Raw genomic sequence first — 23208 nt, forward strand, 5'->3', positions numbered from 1 at the left:
TTACAAGGAGAATAATTTGGCAGACATAAATTATATTTATTCATTTTCTGTTTAAATCATAATGTCTGTTTGAGAATAACTATGCTTTTCTAAGCTTGTAAAGTATTATAGAGCAGTGGTCACCAACCTTTTGGACCTCAGGGACCACTAAACTCATAATATTAGATCCCAGGGAAGACTAACTGGTTCTGTGGGTGTGGCTTAATTTGCGGGTGTAGCTTGGTGGTCATGTGACTGGCTGGGCCTGGCTTGTATGTAAATATTATAAATATTTATACAAATATTGAATTTTTGATAAAAAAAGAGCAACTTTTACCCAAAATTAGGCAAAGCAGGCAGGAAGATTGAGTTGCTCACAGAATCATAGGTTCATTCAGAAATCTATCTATCTGCCATTGGCTAGCTCAGTCTGTCACATAAAATTTGCTTGCAAGCAAACTCACAAAATTAACTCACAACATACCATGCATGTAAATATTGAATTTTTTATTTAAAAAAGAGCAACTTTTACCCAAAATCAGGCAAAGTAGGCAGATTCAGTTGCTCACAGAATCATAGGTTCATTCAGAAATCTATCTATCTGCCATAGGCTAGCTCAGTCTGTTACATAAAATTTGCTTGCAAGCAAACTCACAAAATTAACTCACAACATACCATGCATGTAAATATTGATTTTTTTATTTAAAAAAGAGCAACTTTTACCCAAAATCAGGCAAAGTAGGCAGATTGAGTTGCTCACAGAATCATTCAGTGATCTATCTATCTGCCATCGGCTAGCTCAGTCTCTCAAATTTGCTTGTCATGAGTCTGCACTGAATTTGTTTGCAAGCAAAACTTCAGTCCTAAGGGAGGTTTAGCTATACTTAAAAGCAGAACCAAAGATTGAAAGGTTAGCCAGAAAGCAAGAAATCCAACCACTTGCTGCTTCCTAGCTAATCTCCCAGCACAGCCCGAACAGATGATGGTCGGAAAAAGGAAAAATAGAAATTTAGCAGGCTAGTTTACTGGGTAAGGAGTGAGTGGGTGGGGAGGGTCATGTTGGGTGGTGCAGCCTTGTATTTCTGTGCAGCCTGGATTAATTGCTTTGTGGGGTGCTCTGGGTGTGAGATTTCTCTGTGGTCCACCAAAATTTTCTCATGGCCCACCAGTGGGCCACGGCCCACCAGTCAGTGACCGCTGTTATATTGTCACTTTGTGAAATAAATGTGACAAAGAAAATAAATAAATGACATAAATATGGATAATTTTATAATAAACAACTTTTCTTACCTCATAGGTGGTTGATAAAAGGGCAGAATGTACTTGCAAATAACCAAGCTTCTTCAGAGCAAGAAAAAGAGAGCAACGTGCAGATTCCAAGAAAGCCACTTCAGGTCTAAAATTGCAATTTTAAAATGACCAAATTAATTGACTCTTTAATTGATTACATGGCTAATTTTATAAACATAGATAACAGAGATGAACAAAGTTGGAAAGACAGATCTGGAAACATTTTAATTGTACAGGGAGAAATCATATCATATTAAATTAAAATTAGGTCTATTTTAAGTATTTTAGAGAAGCTCCTAGCATATTATTCAAAAGCTAAGTTATCTACACATTTCTACCTTTTAGGTCAGGGGTCTTTGGTCCATTGGGCATTGGGCATTGGGATGCAAAAGTGGTAGGCAAGCACACAGAGCTCTATTTGCACATGCGTGAAATTAGGTTGTATGCATGGAACCATCCTGTCCCCTTCCCACCACAGGAAGGTTAGGGACTGCTGCTTTCGGTAACCAAAAAAAAACACCATAATCAACAACTGTGATATTCAGGAACTACGGACAGCACTTAGTAGTATCATTCTGGTGGCATAAAACACCATGTGAAATAGACTCTTTATTTTCATTCTAACAAAAGAGTCAGACCTAATTTTTTTATTTTTGTTGGTGCAAGAACTTATATAAACTGTTCCATAAATATATCAATGATTTTGCACAATGTCATTACAGGTAGTCATCGACTTACAATCATTCTTTTAATGACTGTTTGAAATTATAACAGCATTGAAAAAAATGACATGACCTTATTAACCCCATGGTCATATGGTCAAAATTCGAGTACTTTGCAACTGGCCTGTATTTATGACATTTATGTCCTGAGATCATGAAATCAGCATTTGAGAATTTCCAGTCAGCTTCTGAAAAGCAAAATTAATGGTAGAAGCCAGATTCACTTAAGAACCACATGATTTACTTAACAACCATTGCAAAAATGTTTGTAAAATGGGACAAGTTAAAGACTAATTCTATGCTATTTCTTGCAATTTTGGCTTTTGCTAAATGTCATTTCTTGAATTTGTTCAGCTAGTACAATAAAGCAAACAATCTTCAAATGGTATTTATGAATGTGTAGATGATATTGAAATGCTAGAAAGTGAAAGAAATTAATTTAATACTGCAAAAATAAATGTATGCATTATATACTATAGTATAAAATAAAAAAAATTAAGTATACAAAATATATGGTAATATTATTTTTGGAAATTGACAGAATTATGTTATTTGTACTTGAGATATTCTACTAACTTTTCAAAGTAATTTTGCAAATAATTGTATGAATTATGGAATTTCAGAAGGAATTAGTATTTGCTTGTTTCTTGATAGCTCTCCATTGGACCTCATTTTGCAGAGATTTGAGATTTGTATATTATGATTTTTAATCATTTTTCAGGCTCCCAACATTATTTCAACAGGCTCCCAACATTATTTTAATGTGAATTTTTGAACTTATACCTATTGCTTTGATCCGTTTTCCAGTGAGTGATACATTCAGTAATGATATTTAATTTTATCAATTTGTCAATCCAGGGGTATAAACATTCTCTTAGCTTCTGATTATTGATAATGCTTGATCATTCAGATGAACTATCAACCAAAATGTCTGAAGGGCACTTTGTTGCCTATTCTATATATATATATATATATATATGTTTTCTGATGTTTTCGCGGGTATTTGTATGTGGATCTTTGGTTATTCGGGTTTTCTCCCACATAAAATTGGAAGTATCTTGGCAACGTTTCTACAAAATCACATTCGCCATCTTCAGGCTTGTGTCTTCGGCTTTGTGCTTACTCCAAGATACTTCCAATTTTATGTGGGAGAAAACCCGAATAAATAAATAAATAAATAAATAAATAAATAAATAAATAAATAAATAAATAAATAAAGTATATATATATATATATATATATATATATATATATATATATATATATATATATAATTATAATTATAATTATAATTATAATTATTTTATATATATAAATATTAAAAAAAACTATTTAGCTTGGAGAACCTGTTTAAAAAAAAGAGAAAAAAATCTGGAACTGTGATCAAGAGGGAAAACTTTATAGTAATATAAAATTTGCTGAGGTCACATGAACTTTTTTTTACTGAATCTCTTCAAATTCTTGTGGAATCCCAGAGTTCACTCAATCAAATGTTTATTGTCAATGCACAACATGTATACAATGAAATTGAAATGAACCTCCTTGGTGCTGCCCCTGCAAGTCTATTATATTAAACCAAATTGTGATGTTTACATTGTCAGGATTCCAGCAATTCCCCCAATTAACTCATAAAACATTTTCTATACACGTTTTATAGTTGTCATATGTTTCAGAAGTCCAAAACATATGACAACCCATGGATAAAAACTATTTTTCAGCCAATTTGTTTGGCTGGCTATGCTTCTATATCTCCTGCCCAATGGTAGGAGAGTAAAGAAGTGCTGACCAGGGTTTGAATCATTCCTGAGGATTTTCTTCACTCTGCTGAAGCAGCAGGTCCTGGCGATTTTGTCCAATGGTGTCAGGGGACAGCCGTTATTTTTTTGTGCAGGCTTATCACCCTCTGTAATGCCTTTTTGTCCACAGCTGTCAAGCCAGCATACCATACCATAATACAATATGTAAGTATGCTTTCTATCATAGACTGGTAAAAGGAAGTAATCAGTCATTGTTCCACCTCATATTTCTACAAGACCCTAAAGAAATGAAGTCTCTATTGAGCCTTCCTGACCACCTGAATTGTGTTATTTTTCCAGGTGACATCTTGGCTAAGGTGGGAAAGAAGAGACCCTCTCCACACAGTCCTCCTTGATTTTGAGTGGGGCAGGTTTCTCTCTCTCTGCTTCTGGAAGTCTAATACTATCTCCTTTGTCTTGCTGGTGTTTAGATGCAAGTTGTTTTCTGAGTACCATGTGGATAATGCCTGGACTTCTTCCCTGTATGCTAATTTGTCTCTCCTATAATAAGACCCAGTACAGTGGTATCATCTGCAAACTTTATTATCATGTTAGATGGATTAGAAGATATGCAGTTGTATGTGTACAATGAGTACAGGTATGGACTGAGCACGCAGCCCTGAGAACCGGTGCTGAGCTTCAGGGAGGAGAATGTGATAGACCCAGCTCTCAATGTTTGTGGCTAGTCCATCAAAAAGTTTTTTAATCCAATCACAGGTGCGAGAAGGGAAATTCAAGTCAGTCAACTTTTGATGAGAATGTCCGGCAAAGTAGTGTTAAAAGCCAAGTTGTAATCTATGAAAAGCATTCTGACGTAGTTTGTAATTCCTCAGATAAAGATGGAAAAACCTCATCTGTAGTACAGCATTGTCTCATAGTTCTAGACTTATTTTCTTAAGGTCCTAGACTCTTTAAGAAAACAATTATTCCATAAACTAGACAGTTTGTGTTTAACTTTTTAATTAAAATTTCCTAGTGGCAATGAGCATCACTAAGCACTCAGCACTATTTGTTTTGCTATTATATGAAAAAATCCTCTATTGTTTCCCTCCTCTATTGATGCCTAGACAAAAAAAAAATCAGAATCTTAAGGATGCATTATTTTCCCTTTCACTATTATTCAGAAGAGATATATAAAATGTTTCTCTTGTTTAAATCACCAAATATCATTTTGACATTTGTCCTCTGTGTGATTTTAATACCAGAAGAAACTATTTTGGCAGACAAAATGCTTTTACTGTCTAACAAACAGATATAGAAATTAAGATTCAATTGCCTACCTTTGGTCCATAAGGAAACCAATGGAGGTCAATGTCAGACCAATGTAGCCAACCCTCATGAGAAGAGTTACCTGTGATAACGTCTGTTAAAACAACAAGCAGACAAATTACTCATTTAGGTTAGGTCTCTGGAGAGATATTGTGTTCTAAACTTCCCAGTGAGGTAGTCTGAACTTTCAGTCTCAATTATATGAGTTTGTTACTGTCTGCTTTTTGAATAGTTTGATACTTTAAACTTTACAACTGCAAATCCACTGAAAATCCTTTATTCCTCCTTCATGACTTTGGGTTTCAAAGCTGAAGGTTACAAAACTTGGATATTTTCCTCTAAATAATTCTTTGCACAATATTACTTTTGAAAATAATTCTTTCATTCTTATTATGGTTTATTCTCTTGACGTTTGAACCTTTAATGACCTGAACAAAGTGGTAGACCTGTTTTCTAAATAAATATCATATCACATATCTGCCTCCTTTCTCCAGCCTTTCTTTTAGTAGCATTAGATCTTTAAATTTTCCAATCTGCATTCTCTGGAGAATATTAGCAACTGAAAAAAAGTATCCTGTTAAAAGGAGGGGTGAAAGTATAGAAAAAAAATAAGTTAGACAGCTTATTCTTATATGTATTTTTCTGCTTCATAACTATTAAAAGTATTAAGTAATGTTACTATTTGGAATCTGGATTCTTCATATTTGAATCAAGTGGAACATTAAGTGTATTCAGTTCAATTCAGACACCCTGGTTATAATACACAAATGGGAAATATGTGGTTGAAAGGACTGAAATTTATATTACGTTATAGATTTATTTTTTATAAAATGCTGTACTGTTGGGATATTATACCAGAAAAATAATCTAGAATGTATAAAGGTGCTTCAGATCTTTATTGGAAATGTGAACTATAGCAAAGATATTTTATCATGCTTACTAATTTGGGACTCAAATGTATACTCTGAGATTTTACAGATAATCCTGAACTTACTGTCATTTTATGATCATTTGGAGTTAAAATGGCTTCAAATGGATGCTTTATCATCATTGTAAAATGTGATGACATAACCATATTTCAGGCATTTTGCAAATTTTTCTCCTTCATGACAGATTGCAGCATTACATGGTCATGTAAAAAAAGGTTTATTTGGAACAATAAGGCATTCATTTAAAGACTCAAGTGATTTGTTTAATGACCATATAGACCAAATGTCATAGTTACTTCAGCTTATGACCACAATGATTTATGACTGGAGTTTTGGTCTCAATTGTGTACATAAGTTAAAAACTTCCTATAAAAATTAATATTCAACTGAACTTCGGAACAATTGGGTAAGTGATTTGAAAAAAAAATCCATTCATATTCTTTTTATATATGATAACTACAGTGAGATTATTGTTTGTACAGACAAACAGATTTGCCAATATTTACCAGGTGGAATGGTTGGTGAAATTAACAGAACTTGCTAAAATGGCTAAATTAACTTGTTTGATTAGAATAAAATATAATATTTGTTCATTCATAAATGACAGAAACCCCTTACAGACTTTTTGTTTAAACTTTTAAAAAATATACTTGTGATTTATGGCTTTGATGGTTAAATAGGAAAGCTTATAGACAGAAAAGAGTCTTGAAAGCAGTGTTGGGCTATTAAATTATTTCTGAAAAAACATAGCAGCTGAGAGAGTGGCAATCAACAAGGATACTGGTAATTGGAGCCTCAAACAGCAGCCCAAATTCTTTTTCTATGGGTATGGAGAACTCATTAAGACATCTGACCCAGGCCATTTTTGAGTGGGTTTGCTTCACTAAAGATTCAGAAGGCACTTATCATCCCTAAAGTTTTAAACTACAAAACTACAAAAACAGAATCATTGCTTTAAATACAACTTAATCAGTTTATAACCCAACACAAATTTCTCATTTGTGCCAACATTTTAATCATAGAGCCACTTTCATACTTTTGATAAAAGTGATGCCAAAAGGATAGTTCATTGCAACAATTATTCTTAGCATAAATATCTACTGATTCAGACTAATTTTCCCTTACAGAAAAAGAGAATTTTTAATTGGGAAGCTGCTTACAATACAGGGAACACAATGATTTTTAATACTACTCAATAAAATTGCAGAAGAAAATGAATTATTAGCAGTCTGGCAAATTAATACAACATCCTACTTAGAAAGGGAAACATAATGTACCTCACTGCTCAAAGTACAAGTTAATCTTGTATTCTGATATACCATGAACATTTTTGAATATTCTATATGCTTTGATACCTCAATACTTAGCCAAACCACTGTGGTTTTATCAAGAACTAAGAAACTGAATATAATAGTTGTTACTGCCTACTGAAAAAAACAAGAAGGGAAAATTATCCCTATACACCAATGTATATTTACTGACCTAGGAAAATTATGTGACCTCACACATTTTCTAATATCAATTAGATTATGCCATTCCCCTAGGCCCGTGATGGGGAAACTAGGGCACGCGTGCCTCAAGTTGCATGCAGAGCCATTTCTGCCAGCACGTGAAACGCCACCTGGAACAGATCCACTGTGCATGTGCGCGTGCCTCCCACCAGCCAGCTGATTGTCGGGTATCTGCTGCACATGCACAGGGGGCAGGGTACGTGCAGGAGACCCATATGCATGCTCAGAAGCATGTGGTGTGCATAGGGGGCATGTGTGTACGTGTAGGGGGGCAGAGGGGGTCACACACACATTACATTATGGGTGGCATGCAACGAAGAAAAGGTTAGCCATCACTGACCTAGACCCTGAATCTGCTGGCTACAACTATTGTACTGTAATGTTACCAGCTCAATAATAAGTGCTGAAACAATAAAAGAGAATATTTATAGGTCAGGATTGAAATGAGGGGTCATTTGTACTCTTCAAACTTGGTTGGTTTTTTGCAGACATTTCATTACCCAAACTAGGTAACATCCTAAGTGCTACCACTCATCATCACTGATAATACCTAGTTTTGATAATAAAATATCTACAAGAAAACTACAAAGTTCAGAGCATCAGTGACCCTCAGTGCTGAAACATTTTTTCTATCTATACTGGTATCCGCAAAGGACCACATTCTGACCACTACTTTCATTCCTATATAGATCTTGTGACCAAAACCTCTTATCCTAATTGCTATATTCCTGATGATGTTATGATCAGCAGCAAAACATGAAACAGCCTCTAATTTGCACTATATGACAGGAGTGGATATGCATCTTCATGATTAAACTGAAGCTCAACATTAAGAAAACCAAATATCTTGAGTACAATTTCCAGGCCAATGGTATAGTCAAGATAGATAGATCCAATTTCAATAGTGTTAGCTAGTGTAAACATCTGAGTTCATATATGACTGTAACATACTACTGGATAACTAAAGAGAAATTAAGTATCTGTTACTGATGTTCTATGCAATCAGACAATTTCTCTATATCTGAAATTTAAAATTTATCAAATAGTTATCAGATGGTAATATAAGTTATGAAATGGTAATATAAGTGGTAATGTAAATTAGGGAATGTTGACCAGCAACAAAGAAGCCAAGAGCAGACTCTCAAAAATATGAAAATAAGAATGCTAAGTAATCGTGACAAGTCTGAGTGATAAATGAAGACAAATAAAAATCTTGGTGTTGCTTCCATTTCTAAGAAAATATAAGAATTATGCTTGCAAGCCATAGTATATGGCTTGCAGGCCATATACTATGTAACAACAACTCTGCAGCAAGAATAGCTTTAGAATTAAACACAGATCACTGGTCAAAATGACAACAAAAATTATAAAATAGCATCTTGTGAAGATCTATTGTAAGAAACCACATAGCAAGTAAATAGATCCTAAAATCCAGGCATACCAGAAATTGGTAGTAGTTGTAGTAGTAACAATATATAACAACATATACAGTTGTAAACCAATAGGTGAAAATATATGGGTCTTGGTCTTTATCTTTTGATTTTTAAACATGATATGAGCAGAGGATTATATGCTTATTTCGGACCTTTCATCAATAATATCAGAATACTATGATTTCAAACTCAGAAATTCTATTGACGATTGCCATACATTCTTTTTTATCCTTTATGGAAATATTTCCTATCTATATTATGCCTTGATTAATAAAACTTTTCAGCTTTACCTTAATTTTGTGTTTACTGCTTTTGAATCCAGTATGCCTACCTACCTTTTAGTATGTCAAAACAAAGTCCAAACTTTTGTATTCAGTAAAGTATTTATAAAGCAACTCTTATTTTTCCATTGTTCCAAATCAAGAAGTTGACACTTATGTTATTTTTCTACTGCCAAATAAATCCATTCAGATGATTCTGCTAGATACTATTAATTGCAACTTTTGTATCATAAGCCATGTTTAGTGAAACAAAACTGTTTCCAACAATATCACTTACATATGCAGTGATTCACTGTCAACATCCACCTTTCCTTACTAAGACCAAAAATGGTCAGAATTAATCATCATTTAGGTCCTGGTGAGAAGAAAAGGACATAGAACTAGATCTGAAAGGAAACTGAGCATTTCTGGCTGTCTCAAACTATTAAGTTTCAAGATATTTCCGTCTAATAAAATTAGAAATAGAGTCATATCCTTTTAGAAATCAGTAGAGATTTTTTTTCCATTGGGCTTCTATGTAAAGCTGTTTGTGGAAGAATCATCTACCCAAATGTGTGTGGGGGTTTGGTCCAAATATTTTTTTTCTGTGTTTCTTATTTTGTCCAAGAAAAACATTTCATGCTGAGGAACTTCATGGACAGAAAAAACATTATGTGCTCATGTGTTACAGCAAAGATAAAGTCACTATAGTAATAAGAACTATAAAGTTATATACTGTTTCAAGTGCTTTGTAGAATGGAACATATGTCTAAAAATGAGGAAAACAGTTGTTTCTATATATGGACTATTGCCACATTTGTGACATAGCCAAGGAAAAAACTCCAGTTGTGTCTACGGGCATTTCATAATTCATCGTAGTGGAAAATTGATATTGAAGATATATGCCAAGTTATATTATTCACATACATGCTTTATTTCTACAATAGTTCTAGATATTTTTTTAGGATTCCTGCAACATAGATTTCTGCCTAGCTTGAGTCTCTATTACATGCCTAGGCCAAGAATCCTGAAATGTGTACTCTTGTGTAGTTTTTCCATTATTTTGTAGTACTATCCCTTTGAACAATTATTGCCTGCTTTGTATTTATCATTGGGCCACATTCTGCAATACTCTTAAATTGATGTTGTCTGGCCAAGCAAAGTTCTTTTAACCAGAGCAGGATAATCATGGGGGAAAAAATAGTCCTCTCTCGTCAAAAGTTCTTCTTACTGATCAGGATAAGGCATCCTAAGATCTTATCCCAGCAACTAAATTATGTAAGCCAATTATTTAATTCCCTGCCCTTACCCCAGGGGTGTTAAACTTGATTTAATTGAAGGCTGCATCAGGGTTGTGTTTGACCTTGGAGGGCTGGGGAGGGTTGGGGCATGGCCGGGGTGGGTGTGGCCATAGTGAGCATGACACAGGACTCATGTCAGGGGGGCACTTGTGGTGGCCAAGTGTTACGGCAAGACTTCCCTGAGACCCTCCTGCCTCAATCTCATTATATAGGTAATCTTTGAGTTAAAAATGTAATAGAGCCTATCAATTACATTTGTAACCTGAGGACTCATTTGATTAAATTACATTAAATGAATGTGATCACTCCCTGCTTTCCCCAATGCATTTGTTAATCGAATGCGCAGGTCATTAAATGCACACGAGGTATTTCAGAGTAGGGAAGAACATGCAGGGCCTAGGGCTGGAGCAGGCCATCCAAGGCCTCCCCCAATCCACTGAGATATATCATGCACCCTGGGATCTTTGCAATTGCTTTCCCCCCATCCTGTCCCATTGGATCTCTATAGACTGAGCCTGCTTTGCTAGCATCCCAGTTTCCACTTACTCCTCCCCACCCATTTCCCAGGAATTAATTACTTTTTGAAGAGTTCAGAGCTCCAGAAGAGGCTGACCCATTGGCAGAGGCCAAAGTGTTTTATTTAGATGATGGTTTTAAAAATGAAGCTTTTAAAAATGTGGAAAACATTTTTGCCAGCTTCTGAGTAGAAGTATTTGGCTTGGGACCTGGAAGTAGAAAAGGCCTGGACTGGGCAATAGTCTCCTGCTTCAGAACAGCTTCAGGGATTGAAGCAGCAGCAGCAGCCAATCAACAAGAAACTCGCTCCCTTTGTCACATTGGGCTGAACTGCAAGCCCCTTGTTGATTGGATACCATGCCCAATCCCTCAAGTTGCTCATTTAAACTATCCAGTCAGCAGCAAGCAGGAGGCTGCTTGTCAATGACTAGACTGGACCCAAACTAAGCCTGCAGGCCCTCATGGCAGAGAAGCCGGTCTTTTAATCAGATGGGGAAAGCTGTTTTCCTTATATGTCATGTTCTTACAACTTCACCAGCTTCTAAATAAAAGACTTTGGCTTCTCTGCTACATGGGTTAGCCTCTTCTGGAGCTCTTCAAACAATAAGTACAGTAAAGCCATGGGAAATGGGGTGGGAGAGAAGTAAATGGAATCCAGGATGCTAGCAAAGCAGAGTCTGTGAGAAGTAAATACTTTTTCAGATGACTGAACAGCGCCTCAGAGGGCTGGATCTGGCCCATAGAGGCTCCATTTCAGCCTGTAACAGGCCAGGAGAGGCCTTCAGAGGGCAGAACGAAACTTCATAGGGCTGGATCTGGCTCCCAGAGGCTCAATTTTGGTCTGTATCTGGCTGAGGGAGGCCCAAGGAGGCCAAACAAGTCTCAGTGAGCCATATCTGGCCAACAGAGACTCTATTTTGGCCAGCAACAGGTCAGGGGAGACTTCTGGAGGCCCTACACTGCATTTTCACTAGCAGAGGCACTGAGGCCAGTTCTTTGCTATTTACAGGCTGGTCCTGTGGGCTGGATCTAAGCACCATTCAGGCCAGATGTGGCCCATGGCCCTAGAGTTTGACACTCCTGCCTTAACCCAACAGTAGGGAATTAGGAGTTTCCTCTGCTCATTTCTTAAGAACTTGCTTAGGAGCAGAACATGAAAAGATGGAACAGTATACAAATACTTGGTTACACAAAGACAAATGAATAGATAAGACTATTCAAAATTAATTAATTGAAATAAAGGAAGCTTTATTCGAGCTAGCTATGTATGGGTAAGATAAAAGAATTCTAGCAATCTGACCATGCTATATCCAATGCAACAAGTTTATCACTAAGAGTCTGCCTTAACTCCCAGAGCATCAAACATTGTAATAAAGTAAGAAACTCCATGCATTTTATTCTGGCTTTTCTCTAGACTTTTCCATTCTATTAAGTCCATCCCTGGTATCATTAGTACAGTTTCCTGGGTATTCTGATTTTATGAGAATTTATGAGAAGAATAACTTGAATGACAGGTTTTATTAGTTTAACCAGCAAAAGTATTGAATAATAAGCAGGCAAGATAGGACACAATGTGGTTGATTGAAATAGCTAAAAAATATATCATCTCTTACTTCTTTGAACAAACCCCACTAAATATTAATGGTTGTATACTTACTTGTTTATTTATTATAAGAAATCAGATGCTTATAGTAGTTAAGGTATGAGTATAACACTAAAACATAAGATTAAAAATTGTAGAAATGACTAACAAAGATCATCAATTTCTTGCCATATTTAAATCATACATATATTAAAAGGTAATTAGACAACCATTCACACAAGATACAATAATAATTTTGGTTCATTCAACTTTTTTCAGTTTTATTCATCAATCATTAGAAATGCAAATGATTTGTATATTTAATTTTTTTTCAAAGATCAAAAATAGCCTTTTTAAGTAAAATTTAATTTTACTTACATATTTGGAAGTAGTTAAGTCAACATAAAATCCTATCATTATGACAAAATGTATTATTACATAGCTATACATGTAGCTTGGCAATTTGCGGTTGAAAGGAACTTCCTTCCCAGTGACCTATAGTTAATAAAGCAGATTATTTTTTATTAAAATGCATTGTCATTGTCATTGTAATTTAAAATGCATTGTCACATATATTTTATTGATATTTTTTTTATTAAATTTTTATTCTTGAAAAAACATTTATTTGACATAAAACAGACAAATCAACATATATATATATAGATATAGATATAGATATATAGATATATAGATATATATATAGACATATATACATTTTACAGCATATATTGAGCAATGGTTAAAAAAGATTTCTTTATCTTTATCATTGACGTGATCTGCCTTGTTACAATAACTCATTCGTTCTTTAAATGTTTTATTTTCTCTATATAGTTTATGATTAAATGCACGTCTTCTGTCATTTCCATAACTTATCCATAACTTATTACCTTTTCTTTAACCACTCATACCAAATGTTCCATATTTCATAATAGTCACTATCTTGTTTATTTTTTAATAATTTGGTTAGGCTAGCCATCTCAGCGCATTCATGTATTTTTTAATTACCATATCCTCTAAAGGTATGGAAGACAGTTTCCAGTTTTGTGTGTAGGTTATTTTGGCCACAGTTATGATGTGCAAAATTAAATATTGATATTTTTTCTCCATGTTTAAATCTATCATACTTAGCAGAAAGGGTTCAAGTTTTAAATTTTGTTTTGTTATATTTAAAATCCAATTTCTAATATTTCTCCAAAATTTCTGAGCACATGGGCAAGTCCACCACATGTGAAAATATGTTCCTTGTGCGTAGTTACATTTTCAACAATTGGGTGGTAGGTTGGGGAACATCTTAGCCAGTCTCGCAGGAGGTAGGTGCCAGCGATGAACCATTTTATATCAGTTTTCTTTATACGAGAGTGACATGGTTAATTTGTAATTTGTTTGCCAGATGCGTTCCCACTTATCTAATTCAATACTATGACCCACTTTTTTAGCCCAAATTATCATAGATTCTGTGACTGTTTCTTCTTTTAATTTGTAGTCCATAATAATGATAATGATATTTTTTTTTTACCTTTATTGAAAATAACTTTCCCTGAGATATCTTTAACTGATTTATTATTTTAATCAATAGCTACTGTTGTTCTTTTCGTGTCAGAAGCATCAAGGAGTTTCTGGGTTTTGGTGATAATTTTTTATACATCTTACGAGCCTTGCTTGGGGAAGATGGCACCTGCAGAGCATCTAATATACATTTTCCTTATAGGCTGTCACCTTAGTTAATTTCCTATTGTTAGTCCAGAGTTTCTGCCATTTTGCCAGTTCTATGTTATAATCAAAGTTTTTTGTACAGGCCACCATTGTTTCCTTGACATGCTCTTCCTCTAATATTCTAATAAGTATCTGTACAACATCTAATCAGCTTTTCATTGGTCTCTATCAGGAATTTGTCTAGAATTGTTAGTTCTGTACCGATACCATATTTTCCTATCCTGTGTGCATCTCATTTGAATTTGTAGATAGGACCACCACTCTAAATTTATTCCCTGTGAAGTCAGTTCTGTTCTAGTTTTCAGTTCTCCTTGCCCATTCAGTATACCCCTATATTTTCTCCATATTTATCAAATTAGGTGGATTAGTGCTTCTAGTATGGAGAGCCAAATAGGGGTTTCCATATAATTTGGGTGTTTAATTTTGTTCCATACTATTAATAGTGCCTCACCTTTTTCACTATTTGAATGTTCATTTCCTTTTGTTCATTTGTCATATTCTTGACTAATATTTTGTTTTTTCCATGTTAATTTTTACCCTGCTACTTTACCAAATTCTGCCAATTCCTCCATTAATTTCTTGCCAGATTTTAGAGTTTCCTCTAATATGAATACTAGATCACCCACAAATGCTTGTAGTTTATACTTTTCTTGTATAATTGTCAAGGCTTTAATTTGTTCCTCTTTCTGAATATTTCTTGTCAACACTTCTAATGTTAAAATAAACAGATTCAAATAAACAGATTTTTAACAACCAGCTCTGAGGGCATGACTAGGTGGGCGTGGCTAGGTGGGCATAGCCATGTGACTTGGTGGCTGTGGCTTTTTCTTCTTCTTTTTTTGGCAACATCCCCCCTCCATTTTTTTTTGCCTCCTGGGCCTCGGGATAGCCTCTTGGGGGGCATTTTTGCTCCCAGGCTTCCCAGGGGCCAAGGAAGGCAAAAAACAGAGCGCGGGTAGGGGAGCAGCACTCCCCATGCCCCTTTTTGCCTCCTGGGCCTAAGGAAAGCCTCCTGGATGAAGCAGTAAGACCACAAGGGAGATCCTGACACAGCTGATCAAAACAGCTGATTGTTGCGGTTTGTTCCTTGTCGGAGTTGGAGTACAATCGGCGATCGTGCATGGTTTCACCCGATCTCACTAGCTGAACAGTCCCGATCGAGACTAGAACCACCCTGGTGGGGTGGTGAAGAAGGGGGAAATCGCCTGGAGAGTCAAGGGGGGTCGCAACTCCTCTCCCTGACAGGAAATCCCTCCCAAAGGCAAGCTGCAGCGGTGGTCTTAAAATGGCCACCATGAAGACAAGGAACACTCTGGGAAACTTAGTTTTGTGCTGGAGCAAAGAAGTAGTGAGCAGAGTGTGACCAGGCAAAGGACATTGCTTTTGAGGTACCCCAGTATTATAATAAAGGGCTATCTTGGATGGAAGTGTGTGGAAGTGACAACTGGAGAAAGTGAGAAAGAAATTGGATCTTATAAAGCTTGGATTGGATTAATTTGGAGGAGAAAATTTAAAGGAAAATACTTTAACACAACAAAGGTTTAGAAATGAAACTGGATACCTATTGAATTATGGGCACTTAAAGGGCACAATTAAAAGCTGAAATTGAGTGTGTTGAAAGGAAAAGAAATAATAGCTAATGATTGAAATTAGCGAACTTAATAAAAATATTATATTCAATAAAGAAAGTTAAAGGTAGAAAGACTCAAAAGTGCCACTTGATGGTACAGGAAGACTTCAGTACATTTTTAAAAGTGTCTGGTCTTCTCAAGAGTTTGGATTTTGGAACTTAAAAGAAAATAAAACAAACTTTATTATTGTTATAGAACCATCTGAACAAAGACTCAAGAGTATGGATAGTTGAAAATAAATTCAAAGATATTGGCTGAAATAATATACTGGACTCTGGGATTGAATATATCTATTAAAGAAGAGGATTTTAACTATTAAGGAAGAGGAAAGAAAAGGAAAAAAGTAGAAGATCTAATGAAGAAACTATTTGTTGATATAAGATTGGACTTACAAGAGTCAAGATTGGATTTGCAAGATATAAGGGACATGATAAACATTAAACTTGAAATGTGTAATTATGTACTACAGAAATTAGAAATGGTGACTTAGCATACACAAGAACAAAATAAACCAGAGGGGGAGGAGTTCTATAAAGAAGAAGCCAACATTGAAGGACAAAACGAACAACAATTATTTAAGCAGAGGGGAAAAGGAATTTGAATTAAAAATTTGTGGTCTGATGGGAAGATAGAAGGGAGAATGGATAAAGGAAGAGGGAAAAAGCAAAAGAGGGAGAGAGAAAAGTTTATTAACTGGAATGAAAAATGGAGGGATATAAGAATGGAAAAAAAGGAAAGAGAAAAGACCAGAAAACAGGAATAGGAAACAAACAAGGATGAAAAGAAAGTATATTGCCAAAGAGTGACAGATAATGGGTGAAAAAAAAAAGGATAAGGAAGGAGATTCCGTAAGGTAATATGATGCATAAGAATATATTGAAAATAGTATTTTGTAATGTATAGATGATTCATAAGGTGTTTGAGAAAATATAATGTGGAATCTGAGAAAAATATATGTATTTGTGTTATATACTAGATAGGGACATTGATACTAAGGTAAAATGAAGGTGGTTAGCTCGAATTATTAACCAGAGGGAACAATTATATTTACAGATAAGGACTGATAAAATGACAAATGTGATAGAAAAAAGTAATATGAGAAATGACAACAGAAATGAGATGAGAATTTTAGATAACATTGTAAAATAAGATATGAGAATGTATTAATATAACATGAATTGGAATTGGATAAGATAAGCTTAATATTTAATGATAATGAGGATGATGCAATATGAAATTAAACAAATATAATGAACAGATAACTATGGTCATGTTTGTATTGAGATGTGAAACCTGAAACCACAATGCTTGCCAAATGAGAATTTTTTATTTTAAAAAATAAAATAAAAGCAGGGAGAAAATTGAATAATGGGATTACTAGAAATGTTTAAAATGTTTAATTTTGAAAGGTTGAAAATAAGCATTGAAGGATTATGAATTAATGTGAAATATATGCATTGAGAGATATGATTGATATTATTAATTTTGCCCATACTAAAATGTATGATATATTAATGCCACACTATTAATGTATTGTTGTGCATATGCAGATTGAAATAAAAAAAATGGGGAAAAAAAGAACAGCTGATTGTCAGGAAGGGAAAAAGAAATACATTGAGGAGTGACTGGATGGGGGAGAATGCAGTCAGCGATGTCGGGCATTAGCACATGCTCGATAAGGACTGACTGGACAGGGAGAGGAGGGGCAGGTAGAGAGGGGCAGGCCAAGGCCAGCCAGGGGCACGATTTGCTGGTTATCCAAACTGTGCAGAATCTTAACAACCGGTTCTATAGAACCGGTCCGAACCAGTAGAATCCCACCCCTGAATTAGACAGTGACTTCACTGTTGTCAGGAGATGCCCAGTTGGAGGCTGATATAATATTCTTATTAATGTGCCCACCAAAGTATTTATTTACTTGCATTTGCACTTTTTGAACTGTTATGCAGGCAGGAGCTGGAACAAATGGTGAAAGTTCAAACCCTTGCATAGCAACAGTCAGGTCTCGAACACAGACTTTAAGACTCTTATCCCAGTTTGTTTGCAAATACACAGAGCTATAGTATCTAGAAATTGCTTAAAGGACATTGATACTTACTTCAGGAATGTCTTCAATAAGGCCAAGTCTTGGCTTGCCTGGTACCCATCCTGGTCCCTTGATTATAACTGAAAGTTTATTGACAAATCCAGGTGTGGTCCAAAATATGTTCCATATATAAACACAATGATGAAACTATAAAAATGGAAAACATCCAGGTTTATATTGCTCAAAATTAATGAGAATACAAAGCAACAGAGAAGCTTTCATTACTCATTGTTATAAACAAAATATTTGAATATAGATTGTAACAAAGCTTTGCTTGAGTTTTTGTGAGAAGATAAACAGTCTAAATATCCATTGGCAATTTTTGTCCCCCATCCTGTTCCATTGGAATGCAGAAATTCATCCTCCTGCAGCACTCTGCTGGCCGAAAATGGGCTGAAAAACAGGCTAAAAAAGGGTCAAACAGTCTGAAAACAGCTGAACATACCAAAAAAACATGCCCAAGAGGCCCAAAACCAGCCAAAAAAAATGAGCCAAATAACAGACTGCAAAATGGGCTGAAACCAGGCAAAAATGGGCCCAAAACAAACTGAAAAATAGGCTGAAAAACAGGTCGAAAATGGCTGAAAAGGGGGCAATGCAGCAAAGTGCTGCAGTGGTCATAGATGGTGAAAATGAGGTGAGGGGATATGTGTGGATCCCCATGCCCCATTTTGGCCAGCAGGGTACTGCAGAAGGCATCCGTCCCACCCACCCCCACTGCTGATCCGCAGAAGAGAACTACAATGCCCTCAAAGAAACTTAGTTTGACACCTCTGTTCTAAGCCATAGGAAGCCATTATGCTTGAACATGATCACCATCCTCGGGGGAAAAATGAGACAGTTTGATCTAGATCTTTTATTAAAACATAAAAATAGTGTGGGCAAATTTAATAATAAGGATTACCTGAACTTTTAATGATTCAAAAGTATTTATGGGGTGTGTCAGACCATATACAACTTTATCTTTTTCTGCAGCAAAGGTCCCTAGATGGAATATAAACACAATGTTTTGAACATAAATTAAAAAAAAAAATTATTATTTTTTCATTTCATTCATGCATAGATATGTTCCACATTCCATTCCCTGGATGGCTTATAAAATCAAATAAAATAACCTTAAAACTAGAAAGCCATAACACTGAACCAAAACATGTTGACATATACAATAAATTAATCATCTACTTGCTACATAGTCAGCTTAAAAATTGCCTAATAAACTCAGTACACTCACAGAAAAACAACAGTCTTCTTACTGTTCTAGCTTGTTTCCATAAATCTGCCTCCTAGACCTATGGGGTGAGGATGAGGAGAAGGGTAATAAAAATCATACTCTGCCACATTGTATAAGTTACGAAGCTTTGGTCAGGGAAGATCATTCTGCAAAGGGCTTTATGTTGGTTCTCACACTGATAATAAAAAAATAAGACAGAAACAATCTGACCATTAATAAATATTCTGTTAGCTTGGATGGGATAAAAAGTGTTAGAAGTCTTGAACCATGTCTTTATCACTTGGCCTACTTCTTGAGGGCTACCAGAAATTCCTTTTGTTTCACTTTTTCTTTTTTCAATATATATGACTTATTATTTACTCTTGAATTTTGTTATTAAGTTATCTAAGTGGTTACAGTCCTATTTCCAGGTGAATCCTAACACCTTGTAAACTATTACGTTATTTTTAATTATACCCAGAAACCTGAAAAAAAGAAGTTCTATAATTTCTGATTCTACTGAACTAACCCTTGTTGTGTTATCAAGCAAGATCAGCATTCAGAAATTTTTAAGTAATCTTCAAAGACAGTCCAAGAAAGAGCATTTTATAGCAATCTTAAAATAAGGTAATGACAAAAGTGACTTACCAAAAATTCTGTCCCAAATAATTAATGTACCACCATAGTTTTTATCAATACAGTATAGATTTCTGCCTAAAGAGAAAAAAAATGAAGCATTTTTTCCATTGGATTTGAACAATATATTAAGCTGAAACCACATTAACACAAATGAGAAAAGATAGTCATTATTGTTACTTAAAGGCTGAATACTTTTAATTAAGCATTATTAACCTAATTTACATCAAGGCCTTCGCTTATAATTATTTCATAGTATCTTCTCTCTCTATCTCTCTCTGTGTCTGTCTGTCTGTCCGTGTGTGTGTGTGTGTGTGTGTGTGTGTGTGTAAAAGTAAAATATCTGATAGATATATATGGACAGACAGACAGAAAGAAATATAACCATGTAATATATCCATAGGTAACCAGTGTCTAATTTAGAAATAGGATCCCATGACATTTGTAAGATTTTACAACACTACTTTAAAATTCATCAGCCAAAAGGTATTGCAAAAGAGAATTCTATCTAATTTCTCACATTGAATAATATCTAACAATAAATACACTATTATAGCTTCCTAATATCCAGTATTGCCTACCATGATGAACTCTGTGATGACTAGGAGTATTAAGAATAAACTCCAACGGACCAAGATTTTCAATGACCTTTGAAAAAAACCAATAAAACATGCAGTATAATTACAATGTATTGGAGCTCAATAAAATAATAGCAGATGCTGCAACAGAAAAAAAAACAAAGGGTAAAAAAACTGTTTAACAAATTTTTAGTTAATTCAGAAAATTCAGTCAGTTTTCATGAGATCGACATTTCTACAGTGTGTAAATAATTCACCAACAATAACAATTCAGAATGACCTCTTACTTTTTGTAAGATATGCTATTATTTTGATTATGTTGCAATCAAGTTGTTCTTCATTATAATTTTATCATAATCTTTTCTGAAGGAATTCCAGAGAATATTTGTTGAATTCTATTTTTAAAACATTATCATGTAAACTTCAAGTTATACCATATATAATTTATATATCTGTTTAGATCATTGCATGTTTGAGCAGATACCTGAACTTGCATCTCCTTACTTTTGGTTTTTAGTCATTATGTTTTTCAACACTTCTGTAAATGTAGAATTTACGAACTCACATACAGTAAAAAAAAAAAAGGTTAATAAATTGAGAACACTTGCAAGAAAAATTATAAACTTGTACATTCAGTTATTCATGGCAATATTTATTGATCTCAAACTATTATTTCAATGCAGTGAAATGACATATGTTTATACTGTATTTCTTGCTCTTTTTCCAAATATAAAGTGGATATAATTTCAAATTATACTTTTCTGACTAAGTAAGAAAGGTATTACCTAAAAGTATTTTAATTATGATCACATATTTATCTGAGTTTTATTTCTACAGAGCAGATATTTGGATGATTATTTCTAATATTCAAAACTCAAGGACAACAGAAATGTTTGCTTTTGAATATTGTCCCCAAATAACTTCAAGCTCCCCAAATTATCTTAGATTGGAACAAAAATCTTCACATTTCAAATTAATTATATTTTCTTCAAGCATTATTGTTTTAAGAAGGATTAATCCTGTACATACTTTCTTGGGAGAAGGCCTCATTCAAATAATAGGTACTTGCTTTTTAAATAAAAACTTAACTGGATTCTACTTATTTTAAAAGTAGAGAAAGATTCTCCATGAATTGAGGTTCATAAAATGAAAAATCAGCAGTTTATCTAAAATACCGCACTAACTTTGCTTTACTAAGTTTCAGTTTGTTTTTAAGATAAACACTGAAATGCTTTAGTAAAAATATACTATATTTAAACTTTCAACAGAAGTATTATAGACCAATTCATACTTTTTGGCTTTGCTTAGAAGTGGCTTAGGGCTGTACTTTTGATCAAAGTAGACACTTTTTATTTTTTAAGATTCCTGCGAACAGCCTTGCTTATGATATGGATCCTTTGAAGGGTTTGATTTTAACCTCTGGCCCACATCTCTAGCACAGCAGTGGGCTACAGTTCAAATCACAGAACAAAACACTGATGTTATTCACCCAAGAGAAAGAGTTGCAATAAGGGTAGGAAGACAAGCTATGTATGTTGACTATCTTACGCTTAAGCTATTCTCATCACCCAAGTGGACCAAAAATATTGTTTAATAAAAAGTGCTATAAAAAGATTCACAAACATGTCATGAAATGGGAAGAATGACTATATTGCTTAAAGCAGCTTCTCTTCACACAAGTTGCAATATTATTCAGTTAGCCCTGAATGAAAGGAATAAAGGTAATTCTGGAATCACATTTATTTGGTTTGTCAATTGCTTACAATAGGTATAAGTAAAAACATAGTTATGAATACATAGATACATATAAGAAAAAATAAAAGAAACAATAGAACAGGGATGGTAGGCACATTGGTGCGCTTATGCACACCCCCTACAGATCTCTTAGGAAAGGGGTGAGGTCAATAGTAGATAGTCTAAAGTTAAAGTTTTGGGGGTTTGGGGAAGAAACCACAGAGTCAGGTAAAGTATTCCAGACATTGACCACTCTGTTGCTGAAGTCGTATTTCCTGCAATCACGTTTGGTGCGACTAACCTTGAGTTTGTATCTATTGTTTGCTCTTGTATTGTTGTGGTTGAAGCTGAAGTATTCAATGAAAGGTAGGACATTGTAATGTATGATTTCATATACTATACTTAGATCGGACTGAAGGCAGCGGAGTTCTAGGTTTTCTAGGTCTAGAATTTTGAGTCTGGTGGCATAAGGTATTCTGCAATGTGTAGAGGAGTGGAGAACTCTTCTTGTGAAATATTTCTGGACTGTCTTAACTGTGTTAATATCAGATACGTAATGTGAGTTTACTCACATTACTCACAGGTAACTGAAATTGCCAAGGTAGATAGTGTTGACCATCTTTTTGGATGATGCTAGTACCTCATAGCCTTGATACATAACCATTAATATTAAATAATTTGTTTCTGTATCTCCTCCAACAATAATTAAGCTAAGATTTGTATGATTACTTGTTTAGTTTCCATGGATTATGTCAGAAGTGCAGTAAAGAAATTCAGCACAATCATTTGACCCTGGAATTTTAAAATATTTATGAATTTCTTATTGACTAGTATAAATAACAAATACTACTGCAACTGCTGCTGTATTTAAACAAATCACCATTCAGTTTTTATATCTTGCAGATATAATCTAAAGTTCCGCAGTTCTGAAAACTTTGGGATGTGGCTTCAGAAACTTCCAAATACTGTAACATATTTTTGGTTTGAGATTATCACAAGCAAAAAATATTAAGGCAAGCAATATCTTAATAA

General features: G+C 34.5%; 1 protein-coding gene across 2 annotated transcripts in view; it reads right to left on the minus strand.

The window, feature by feature from the left end:
- AGMO (alkylglycerol monooxygenase) overlaps positions 1-23208 on the minus strand; it is a 141805-nt gene that overhangs the window by 58319 nt on the left and 60278 nt on the right. For both annotated transcript variants that reach the window (XM_026706360.2, XM_087916318.1), the window contains 7 exons: positions 20446-20512; positions 19877-19942; positions 18923-19002; positions 18031-18165; positions 12967-13083; positions 5068-5150; positions 1270-1375 (listed from right to left, as the gene is read on the minus strand). In XM_026706360.2, coding sequence (XP_026562145.2) covers positions 1270-1375; positions 5068-5150; positions 12967-13083; positions 18031-18165; positions 18923-19002; positions 19877-19942; positions 20446-20512 — 654 coding nt within the window. The remainder of the gene's footprint in view (positions 1-1269; positions 1376-5067; positions 5151-12966; positions 13084-18030; positions 18166-18922; positions 19003-19876; positions 19943-20445; positions 20513-23208) is intronic.

The sequence above is a fragment of the Pseudonaja textilis genome, chromosome Z (genome assembly GCF_049901715.1).
Source record: "Pseudonaja textilis isolate UNSWEBS1 chromosome Z, rPseTex1.2, whole genome shotgun sequence".
Classification (NCBI taxonomy): domain Eukaryota; kingdom Metazoa; phylum Chordata; class Lepidosauria; order Squamata; family Elapidae; genus Pseudonaja; species Pseudonaja textilis.